Source organism: Poecilia reticulata, linkage group LG5, assembly GCF_000633615.1.
Source record: "Poecilia reticulata strain Guanapo linkage group LG5, Guppy_female_1.0+MT, whole genome shotgun sequence".
Classification (NCBI taxonomy): Eukaryota; Metazoa; Chordata; class Actinopteri; order Cyprinodontiformes; family Poeciliidae; genus Poecilia; species Poecilia reticulata.
The window spans coordinates 24580876-24592917 of NC_024335.1; the positions used below are offsets into that span (position 1 = coordinate 24580876).

The 12042-nt window shown below is 37.1% G+C and overlaps 1 protein-coding gene and 1 long non-coding RNA gene across 2 annotated transcripts; both read right to left on the bottom strand.

Annotated features, from left to right (window-relative positions):
* Positions 1-301: 301 nt before the first annotated feature.
* LOC103465258 (uncharacterized) lies at positions 302-1947 on the bottom strand. Its single transcript, XR_533772.1, has 4 exons — positions 1887-1947; positions 1761-1787; positions 1325-1347; positions 302-636 (listed from the first exon to the last, which is right to left on the bottom strand). It is a non-coding gene; the product is annotated as an uncharacterized LOC103465258 (long non-coding RNA).
* A 1641-nt stretch (positions 1948-3588) lies between these two features.
* On the bottom strand, positions 3589-11502 carry pa2g4a (proliferation-associated 2G4, a). Its single transcript, XM_008409902.2, has 13 exons — positions 11305-11502; positions 9335-9463; positions 9086-9191; positions 7708-7777; positions 7527-7619; positions 7234-7297; positions 7013-7091; positions 6838-6916; positions 5990-6123; positions 5803-5897; positions 4961-5088; positions 4826-4879; positions 3589-4708 (listed from the first exon to the last, which is right to left on the bottom strand). The coding sequence occupies exons 1-13, from the start codon at positions 11384-11386 to the stop codon at positions 4646-4648; spliced, it is 1176 nt and encodes a 391-aa protein (XP_008408124.1). The 5' UTR covers positions 11387-11502; the 3' UTR covers positions 3589-4645.
* Positions 11503-12042: the final 540 nt, after the last annotated feature.

The following is a 12042-nucleotide window of genomic DNA, read 5'->3' on the forward strand; positions in this document are numbered from 1 at the left end:
TATGAACTCCTAGTCGTATCAAATGATTGTCCTAAACCAAACATACCACTTTAGAGGCCCAGGAAACCTTGAGTGGTTGGTCTGCTACACCTTGTGACTTCAATATATCGTTTTTACAATAAAGTTGCAATATTTCACTTTGTAATAAATGTTTTTACTTTCTAATCTAATTTGGAGCTGTGCCTACACTATTTTTGATACATCTCCAGTTTCGTCAAGCTTTCACTCTCCCTCAAGAGGGCCAACTCAAGTGCCATGATTTCTTTGAAGCCAAATATTGACACAATAAAAGAGGCTGAACTGTTTGGAAACTTAACAGTGTTCATTTATTGTTCAATACACCACATGACAGTTTGGAAAACAAGTTGTATTATGGTCCATGAACAACGCAGCTGCACTTCTGATATCCTTCCAGTATCTTTGCCTTCCTCCAGTTAAGCATCCACAGCTTGGCCCGGTGGAAGTCGTCCTCCGATGGAAAATCAGGACTTGGCCACAATTTCAGTAGATGCTCCAAGTGATCCACTCCCTGGATGAATGGGTCTGTAGATCTGGAGAACCTCAGATGGATCACAGCTGGCAGCGATGAGGGCTTACTTTGACCTCTGCCTCATCTTTCTCCTTTTACGCTTCAGCCTGTTGGAAACAAAGCAGCAGCTTTGAGGAAAATGTCCAGTCAAAATAAACTTACTGAGACTGTGCTTTTTGCTCTCTCTGAATCTCTAGTAGAACATTTATGAACAATAAAACTGTTCATAAAGCAAAAACTTTGGTGAAATCAATTTTTGTCATCTACTCATCAGCTACTGTAAAGACACACCTCATTATTTTAAATTTTGTGTGGCTCAACTAGCTCAGGGATTACCAACTGTGATAATTCACTAATATAAACTGCCTCAACAAAGTAAAAATCTAAGTGGAAATAAGATGCAATATCAAACCAAAGTGACAACAAAACAGCGATATGTGAATGGTATGTAGGTGTATAAAATGGTCATTTTTTAAAAAACAAAACTGTCTCAGTCTGTTCTGGATAGTTGTGATCCCTAAAGTTAAATTTGTATTGAAATGATCAAATTCTCTTGGCACATCTATACTTCTCACTTCCTAAAAATAGTTTGAGATTTAAAATTCCCTGATTTTGTTCATTTGCAACATGCATGTGGTGTTTATTAGAATTTTTAAATGTCATCTCAAATTAAATATAGATAAAATACACTGCACGTGCTTAGCTTTAGCTACCACAGCAAGCTAACCCATAAAAATAAGTCCTACACCGATATACAAATAAAAATCACAATGTAGGCATGCAGTGGGTGCTTACCTGCGCATACGCTTCTTCCTCCACTAGAAGAGAAAAAAAACTGTTTACGTTTGAAACATTTTATATATTTTAACGGCTGCTTGAAAAGGAAGACATTGTGCTTCTAATAAAATATTAAAAACTTAAAAGTCTCACTGTTGCAACAAAAAGACACATGGCATTAATGGAGTCACTGGTTTGGTTTCGCTAACGGTTGCACGCAAAGCAGCACAGGCCTTCTTTCAAATAAATATTCGTAGGGTGGGATTACTCAACTTTGAACCATTGCAAGTAAGTAACTATCACACATTCAGCATAAATTAAGGTTAAATTATCCTGTTTGTCTATTGGGCATGAATAAGAAGCGAGGGAAGCCGAGCTAAGATACAAGCTAGCAGCATAGCAACGCGAGAAAAAACAAACATCTAAAATACAGAGATTGAATTCCTTATCTTACCTTAGCTCTCATCGTGTGGAGATTTTTCTGTAAAAATGACCCAAATAACTGATTAGCAACTACAGATGGTTTGTAAATATCAAAGATTAACTTGGATTTCGTTCGCGGTGAGACGGTCCACCATACCTCAAAGCGAGAAGAGCAACGGAAAGAGGATGTGACGATGAAGGACCGCGACTTTTATGAACTTATGACGTCACACCAGACTGGCGCAGGGCGTGTAGGGAAATGTAGGGTTTGTCCAATAAAATTCAGTGCCTACATCCTTCGGAGGCCGCACTTTAAGTGTGATTAGTCAAAGCGAAACAACGAAGGCTCCTTCAAATGCGGCCCACAAAGTTCGTCATTCTTTTCCCCAGATTTGAAGGACGAATAGTGTATCCTTCGCTGCCCATCGTATCCCAGGATTCATTGCGGGACAAACGGGAGATTTTTGGCGGATGAAGTATGAGCGGGAAAGGAGAGTACGATAGTTTTAGTATTAAGTATATCAAAATCTGGCGGCTCAGAAATTAAAAGCAGAACTCGGTTTCTGTTGTTTGGCTTTTATCATGTGTATAAACATTTGTACTATAACTTTTTGTTATAAATATTTTATTTATTAAAACGGCTAAATTAATTTAAAAATCTCAGCTCCGGTTGCTAGGCAACAAAACATACAGAGAAAATCTAAAGGCTAGCTTAGACTGCTCAATTTCACATTGTTAAAGCCAGTTTTCCCTGCTTTGATTTTACTAATTAAAGGAATGATAATAAGACTTTGATAATAAATTACTCACTTTATAGACACAAATTTATTAATAACTTAATAAGAAACACTCAAATTTCCCATTATTAACATTTATTTAGAAATAGATGTTTTTATTTAGAAATAAAAACATTAAATAAAATGTTTTTATTTAAAAACCTTTTTAAAAAGAAAAATAATATCCAAATATCCTTCTTTCTTCCATTCTTTCTAAGAGTAAAGCAAATTTATCACAAAATTGCTGAATGATTTCTTCTTAAAAATATTTTTTTCAAACGAAATTCAGCATTAGTAACAATTCATGACTCGGTTACTGAGACAATATTCACTGTAAAGCTATAAATACCATTTGGAATGATCTTCAAAACTGGGTCTGGTATAAACAACTTTTTTCACGTAACTTTTGATACATTAAAATATGTTCTCCAATAGGTATTGAAGAATCAAACTGGTATTATGAATCTAATTCTTCTGGTTGCTGTTTTTATTCAGGTATTAATTTTTAAAAACCTCCCGTTTTCAGCATCTCGATAAGTGAAATAATTTGCTTCAAACATGTAGTTAACTTGGAAAGATTTATCTCACGTTTACTCTGTATTTTAATATTTATTTTCTCTTCAGTTATAAAAGTTAAATCATTGTAAAGTGCACCTCGTTTGTTCTGAATCTTAATGTTTACAGGTTTCGATATGCTATATATCTGAGAATCACTTCCAGGTAAAGTGATTTTCCTTGAAACTTTTAGGAATTACCTGTTAACTTCAGCAAGCTTCACAGATAACTTCTGCAAGTGAATGTCTGGTGGTGAAATTTATACATTTTCTTGAGTATATCAACTGGTATAACACATAGAATACATTAAAATTAATATTTTATCATTAATTAGATTTTTAAAACTTTGTGTACAGGCTCAAAGGGAGATCAAGTACTTTGAAAACTGTATTTGAATTAATTACCTGTTATTCAAACATTTCATGTTACAAAGTGCTCAGCAGTCTTCAGCATCATTTCCTATCCTGTATAAAAATATAATTCTTTATTATACAACCTGAGGGTGAACAAAACACAAAGAAACCCAGATGTGTATGAAAACATTTTATTCCATTTTCATAGGTGTAAAGTTACTTGCCCAGTGGTTGAGCTTGAAAAAGCAGCATTGTGCTTTTCTCCCAACGCATTTAATTGCGGGCAAATATGAACCAACACTTCTCTCAGACCTCAAAATGGAAACTGACATGAAATGATCGTACAGCTCTGTCTCGACTGAAGGCTCGTCTTCAGACCAGTTTTCCAAAACTTTAAACAGCTTTAGTCTCTATGATTCATAAGACTAAAGTGTGTTACAGGTGTAAATGGTAGAAAAGTTCTGTTTTTAAACTAGATCACAAAGTATAGATGTTTATTTTCACCATAAAAAGGGGAATGGCAGTAAATGTAGCAGATTGTTCCCTAAAGTCAGGTTTGTTTCCACTTCCTTTTCTTGTATACCTAAAATATTCTCTGTTCAGCTTTTTTTAAAATCTAGGGATTAAAACATCGACGTTTCAAAGAAAAATATGGCCATAATAAAAATATAAATGTTTATTCTAATATTTAATCCTTTACTGCATAATATTGCCAAGGAAAATAATTCAGGTTGACTCCAGTTTTCGATGTTTTAAAAACGTTTGTGAACTAGAAACAAGTGGAGATGCATTACAATTACTTTGCTGCGAAAAGCAACCAACATGAGCTTATTTTCTAACTAATAAATCAAAAAGAAATTCTATGCAGAGCTCAAAAACTTAAGTCTTAATCACGTTTAAAACTCAGTTTGGTGATTTTCATACAAAAAGAAAAAGGCAAAACTGCATGAAAAAAAAAAATACACGTCTGATGCACATTTTGAGAAGAAAAAAGAATGACATGCTCAATTTCCCTCCATTCCTTGGCCAAGTTAGGGAAGAAAAGGAAACATTTCTCCAGTGATTCTATCAATTAATAAAGCAAAGGGTTAAGCCTAATATTGATCAAATGTAGGTATTTCTAAATAAACCTGTCAGGTTAATTTGCTTAATTGGCAGAGAGCTCCGGAAAACTTGTCGTGTTTTGTCTCCCTCGTCTTTGGGGTCTTGCATGTGTGGAAAGGCAGTTTTGTTTATTCTGGTGCTTCTGTGTCCTCAGTCGGCTGTCCAGTTGCGTTTTCTGCCGTCTTTGACGCCTGGAGGACACGGGAGGGTTAAAGTTATATGGAAACTGACAAACTAGTTATCTTCAGCTGAAAGTGGCAAAAAGCAACACCGTGCCAGAATTTACTGCGCATCACTCCAGAAGTTACCTTCTTTTTCTTCTTCTTCTGTGTTTTACGGCTTGCAGAGCTCTGTAGTAAAGCCTTGAGAAGGGAGGAGAAACTCAGGAAGCATAATGTCGATTTGTGAGAAGTTGAAACTTTTATGACTCATTTCAGACTCACCTTTAGCTCTGGATCCTGAACTTCGTGCTCCGACTTGTAGAGCTCCGGATCGAAGTGTCCATTTGTGATTCTATGAGGCCCGTTGGCCATCAGCAGCACTGTGAACTTGAACTGGGCAACAAACTCCCCTGGAGGGAAAAAAATAATAGTTGAGGTAATAAAGATGTGTCTTAATAAATTCAAATATTGTTAAAATAGGAATTTATTCAAGAGGGAAAACATGTATAGGTTCTTTACACACTAAGATTCATGTCAGACATTTACTTGTATTAATGCTGATTAAAGCTTAAAGCTGAAGCAAACACCCAACTTTAATTTCTCTGAAAGTTTGGACTTCAACCAAGATCACCAAGTTATTTTTCTATGCAAAAACATCATGTTAAGAACTACACAATCATGGAGAAGACTGGCTGCTCGTATTAATGGAAAGTTGAGTGGAGGGAAAAGCAGTCTGGTAGAATAAGGCGCTGAAGCAACAGAGATAACTGAAGAAAATCGGACACAGCAGAGCAACAATGAAGACAACCTGAAGGCTGCTTATTAAAGCAGCCACAAGCCGATTTGTCTCCAAGTCGCACTGCTTTGATCAAGTATTTCAAGCATTGAATACACTTTAGTCATTCTTTGGATAACATTTTAATTGGTCTTATGTATTAGTCTGATTTTCTGAGAAACACAATGTTGGGTTTTCATTACCTGTAAGCTATAACAGTTAAAATTAGCAGAATAAAACACTTAAAAAAGCGTTTGATTCTGCGTGCTATCGATCTATGAAATGAACTTTGTGATTTTGTAATTTTCTAGGACGTAACTCGACGCCTAACAGAAGGCAAGATACTCACCCTCCTTCTCATGCAGCACACTGAAGGGCTGCAGCAGCTCATGTTTGGCACACTCGACCACCCCGAGACGAGCTTTAGCCTCATCCTCAAAAGCCCTGATTAAAGAATCGATGGCGTTTATTAACCTGCTGCACATGTGGCACTTCAGACGGGAGGCAGCAGTAAAGGCGACATGTTGCCTCCTGACCTTAGTGTGAAGGGCATGGCATCAAAGCGTCGCTCCACTTCACTGAAGAACGTACGAGAAGTCTTCATTTTCAAGCCGTACTGTTTGCTGGGGTCCCGCTTATAGATGGTTGTCCTCAGACCCGAGTCTCTGGCCTGAAAATAAACCAGACGTGGAGTTTAACTTTCCATATTGGTTTTAGTGTGAATTAGATAAAGCGGTAAATTAATGAGAATGTTGGGTATGAATTGGGGATGGAATATGTAAATGCTATGTTTTTTTTTTAATCGTCTTTCCAGGGATTAGACTGAAAGCAGCTTTGGCTAAATCTGATGTAAAACATCTTATGTTGTCAAAATTAACATGTTTACATAGTGTCACTGTGATATAATTAATAATAATAAAAAAAAAGTGTGACAGTGAGTAGGCCTGTCACAATAATCAAATCAACTAATTGCATGATAAATTGAAACAAACTCAATAATTTCTAATTTCATTATTTATTGTTTTTCTCTTTCTACCAAAAACCGGATGATAAAAGTCTCCAGTCTGGAGTTTTAGTCTCAACTGCACCATTTTTTGAAGGATAATTTTGTTTCCTGAGAGTTCTTAATTCATTATTATTCGTTCCTGTTTTGTTTATTTATTTTGGATATTTAAAATGTCTTCCAGTTTCAGTATTAAATGTTCATTGGAATTTAAAGCTTATTGATCTTTGAGAATGTGTTCCTGCATCATTACCATTATATTACTGGTAAATTGTCTCAAAACAACAATATTATCGTTTATCATAACTTCTGGGACGATTAATCGTCCAGAAACATTAGTTACTGTGACAGGCCTAACAGTGAGGAGCAGAGACAACTTACCTTCCCTTCTCCAGTGCTGACCAAAACATCGACAGCGTAAACTTCATGTACCTCAAACTCTGCCTTCTCGTGGTCCTTCCTGGAGAATACAATCAGAAAAGAAGAAATATTTGAAGATCTTATCCGTTGCTTTAATAATCTTTGTGAACGCTTTCAGAATAAACGACGACGGTACCTTTGCTGGTCTGTCGGGTTCTGAATGATTGTTTTCTCTCCGTCTATCACATGCTGCTTTAACTGATGAGACAGCATACCTTAAAAACCACAAAATCAAAAGCAGTGAATAATGCTGAACATTGTGGAATGAAATATAGTGCCATGGAAACATCATCTGACAGATTATGAATGCATAACCATTATCCCATTATCCCGTTACATGACGATGCAGACACCCACCCTCAATAGGAGAGCATTTAAACGAATGTGCGATCTTGTTCCAGGCTTCTGTCACTTGAGTGTTCTGAGAAAGAAAAACGGAATCAGACATTTTATAACAAAATCTGCATTTTATCTTTACGATTTTTACATTTAAGGCAGTTTCTGATCTGTTGCGTTAACTAATCAGCTCTGAATCGTTTAAAAAGCAAAGAGAAAGGCAGCAGAAAACCTGAGGTTAAGATTAAGACGTACACAAACCTTATGCTTCACAGAATTTTATTTTATTTTTTTTAGCCACACGATTGCTTTACCTGGTTGCCGGGTTTGACGAGGCGTAGCGCCGCTTCTGCGCACAGATGAGCCGCTTTGATGACGTCAGCTTTTCGGCCTGTGATGGGGTTCTCCTGCAGCGATAGAACCGATCCGCAACGGTGAACCAAAGGATGCAGAAACGTGACTAAAAACAGGATTTAGTTTTTAAAAAGCTCTCACCTTACTGGCTCCAACAACAAAGCTGTGAGCGACGTTGGCGATGAAGCCGTCAACGTGAACCCCAAGATCTCTAAACAAAAAAAACAAGGAGGAGTGTGAACATTTAGAGCTGAAGTTTAGCTGCCACTTTTATTTCACTATGAATTCCCTTTTTGGAAGTCCAACAGCTGGAATATAGTAATAGATACGATTCTGCCAATGACAAGGGGGTATAGTCAGTAACCAACATACTGAATAAAACAATTCCTTATGAATGCTAAAGACATGATTAGAAACCAAAAGGCACCAATCGACCTGCGATCTACAGGCCAAATACTGAAAAATATTTGATTTCTTTATCCACTAAATGCATAAACATGATGTTTGGGCTTAAAAAAAAACAACTATTTGATTTGATGCACTTTCTTAAGATAAATAATTAGGTAGAAATTAAAAACATTTAACACATAAATGGTGGCAGTCAGTGCAACTACAGCCTCTATCGAAACACCTACAGAACATTTTGCAAGGTGTTGCTAAAATGTCATAACTAATTTGAAAATATTGTCAACTTTTAATGGGACATATTACCTAAAAGTCAAATAAACTGTTGCAGGCCAAGTAATGAAGACTTTGTTGAACCACTATTTAGATATTTAAATTAATCTCAGTGTTTTTGCTTCTCGAGTTCACTAGTTGCCAATTACAGCGAATCGGCTTAACCAGATATAAAGCTCCTGGTTGGCTTCTCATCGTTAAGCTAAAGCCAAAGAGCCAAGAGGCGACGAAGAAGCAAAAATAATCTCGCTGTCCAAATGTTCCAGTCTGGAGAAACAGACGAAACAACAGCAGCACTTTATACCAACTACGGCTTATTGAAGACGATCACAAATAATATATCAGGTAAAATTACTAAAACTGGAGTTTTCTCCAAAATGGGTGAAAAGACGAGATAAACTCATGTCTGCAAGGAGCTGGATGGTTTTATGCCTGGTACTGGAGGTGTTCAATCGGTTCTCCATATTTTGGACAAGGAGTATGATGTGACAGACAATTATTTTCTTCTAAATAATACATTCAGGGTTTAGTAAACCCTCTCAAAACCAAGTGGGAGAATTAGATTATGATCGAAGCAAATTTTAACTTTAAGGCACAATAGCAAAAATAGTAGTTTTATCACAGAAACACCACAATATTCACAGAGAAACAAAGTGGTGATAGTATCATGCTCTGGGCTTGTTTTTTTTCCCAGACTAAAATTGATTATGTGTTGAAGTGGATGAAATAATTAAATGTCCTAAATACAGTCAGCTATAAAGAGACATTTCTAACATAAAACACTGACATAAAGAAGGAAAACACACTGGAAGCAGCAACATTACTGCAGTGTGGCGCCTACATTTTGACCAGATCTCCGTCTTTGAGCGTGTAGTCGGGGTCACTCTTCAGGGGAGAGAAGTGGCAAACACAGTTGTTGACCGAGATGCTGGTAGGGAAGGCAATGCCTAGAAGAGAGAGAAGAGAGGAGTCTTCATTTGGAAACGATCCACAAGTTGATCTCAATCAATCAATAGTCCTAAAAACAGCTGATCAACTCAATCCAGACTGAGATGATTTAAAGACACAAGCGACACAGTCTTCTCCTCACCTTTCTTCATTTCCTTCTCCTTCTTGAAGACCTTCCCGGTCTCGGTCATGATGTAGGCGTCTCCCACCTCACACAGGCTGAGCACAGAGATCCCGACTTTAGCTGCCTCCACCACCTTACGCAGAGCCTCTGTGTGGAAACAAACCGCACAAGTTAACAAGCGCGTCAGCCCAGTAGCTGGTCTACTGGTGTGACTTTGATACTGTTAAACTGAGAGACGTCAGGTGTTCTGGTGACAACAGCTTCGCTAGTGTACTACTATGAGAAGTTATGGTGTTTCCAAAATACTGAATGGATGTAATAGAACTGCAGTGGAGACAGAATCTGTGATCCATCCACCCAAAGCTTTGTGTTGCTGCTCAACAGTCTGTGTTGCAATGCCCAAAGGACGGCTTTATACCCGTAATTACCTGCAGCTATAATACAGGCAGGTAATACAAGCCCTGATGTGAAACATAGTCTATGAGATTCTGTGTAGCCATTTTTTTTTTTTTTTTACCAGAACACATTCTGTGCAGATTTGTGTACAAAGTGCACAAATGAAGATGGAGAGAAAAAAAATTATTGTTTCTGTTTATACTTGCTAATTAGTGAATATTTTTGTTGGATGCTGTTCACTTTGTACTTTTGATTGCGTAGTACTATTTGATGAAGAAAAACATATGATTTAGTTTTTTTTTATATGGATGATTTTGGACCTGCTCTGATAGGCTCGTGATGGAAATGAACAATATACCAACAGGGTTATAATCTGTCACATTTCTTTTAAGTCAACTGGTCCATATAGGAATCTGAAGCAAAATAAATGGGTGGTTCTATACAGAGTTTTCCAATGATGTTGAATTGAATAATATTGAATTAAATTATATTTTAGATCTGAGCATTTTAATGACTGTTTGGTTCAATAATTCCCAAAAATGTTTAACCACAAAGAAAAATAAATGCACACAGAATGGCTTACCTACATGGGTGGAAAATATTGTGTAGTTTTTAGTGGCAAACTAACAAGTATTACAAGTATTTCAACAGACAAAAAGTGAATTAAAGATGAATATCAACAGCTTTGACAAGCCATGTCTACAAAATATTATTTTTAATAAAAAGAAATTATGTTTTTAAACCAACTTGTAAGTAAATGTCACAAAAAAGACAAAATAAGACCATTTATATTAGCATGTATCAATGTTTAAACTTAGGAAAGTCTGGGTAACAAACTTGGACCTGTTCACCTTTTTACTTGATTTCATAATCAATTCATGTGATATGAGAAGTTACTTAAACTGCGTTTCTTTTTTACCATTAAAAAAGGCCAAACAAACATTGACATCCAGGAATGAAAAAAACTTCTCCCAACTAATTTTAAAACATTAAGTTCTAATGTTTCTCCTGAACTAAATAATTTCATGAAAATAATTCCTCCATATGTTATAGTTAATGTTAGCCTGTTAAGAGCCAGTCAACGTGGTGCATAAGTGATTCTAAAATTAAAATAAAAAGTGAACAGAAGTGGCTTTTAATACATATTTGTAACATCACTGAATGAAAAAGATACCAGTAACTCAGGAACGTGCTATAATGACTAACTCAGTCGATTCCGTTCTTATCTTTCGGCTCGTTGGCGTTTAGTTTAACGGACAACCATGTACCAAGCTGAGCTAGCTTGTTTGTTAGCATCTCACAATGTTTTAAAGGCTCCCCCCCATTTAAAACCGAACATCAACCTTGAACTACAAGGTTCGGCTTCGGCTAACTTGGCGGTATAAAACTGTAGGCGCCTGCACCTGTTCGCCTGCCGGTTATGATAGCATACGTGCTCCCTGAATGTAAAAGCACATGGCTGAAGCTGCAGCAGCTGCTGCTGCTGCTGCTTCTGCCGCTGCGTGGGGAACGTCGCTAGCTGGCAGCGCGACAGGCCGTTAAGGGCAGGTCGTCCCAGTCACAAACGGCTTTAAAATTTTTCATCAACTTACGGGAGGCGATGTCACCCCCCATCTTATACTTGGTGACCACCAGGTCTTCGGCTATGGTCTGCTCTTGCTCCTCGTCGGACATGTTGGCAGTGAAGTTCCCGTCGCTCCTGGGCCCAACGAAGCGGCAGTTCCCCGCAGATCAACTCGGCTCCGACCGTTACGTAGCTGCTCGCTGTACGCGCGCAAGCCTCCGTATGCTCCACAAGCTCCTCCCACTTTACGGCGTGACGTCACCTCAACCCAGCCCGCCAAAAACGCGGGAATGGTATGGCAAGCTAACATACTATATAACAGTTCTGCAAAGCCGTTCTCAGGTCAAATTATCACTAGTTCTTTACCATTAATAATTTTGTAGTACTTCCAATTTTATCCATGCATTTTATTTCTCATGGCCATTATGAGAATAATAGCGATATTATTTAATATATAGTAATATTTATTTTATAGTATTTTGTCGTATATTAATCTACATCCTAGACTTGCACAGCAAAAAAACAGGAAAACATGACATTGTATTATTTCTGAATACTGTGTCGATGATTCAAGTTATGATCCACCCATAATTGTCTCATAATTCTTTTTCATAATCACAATTTACTAATTATTTACATTGTGATTTCTTATTACAATGTGTTTGTTCCAGAATGGTGCAATAATAGGAAATAGATAAAGGGAGTGGTGCTATTGCTTAGCACCATCGTGCTAAGTAATAGTCTTAGCAAGATGGTGCTTTATATA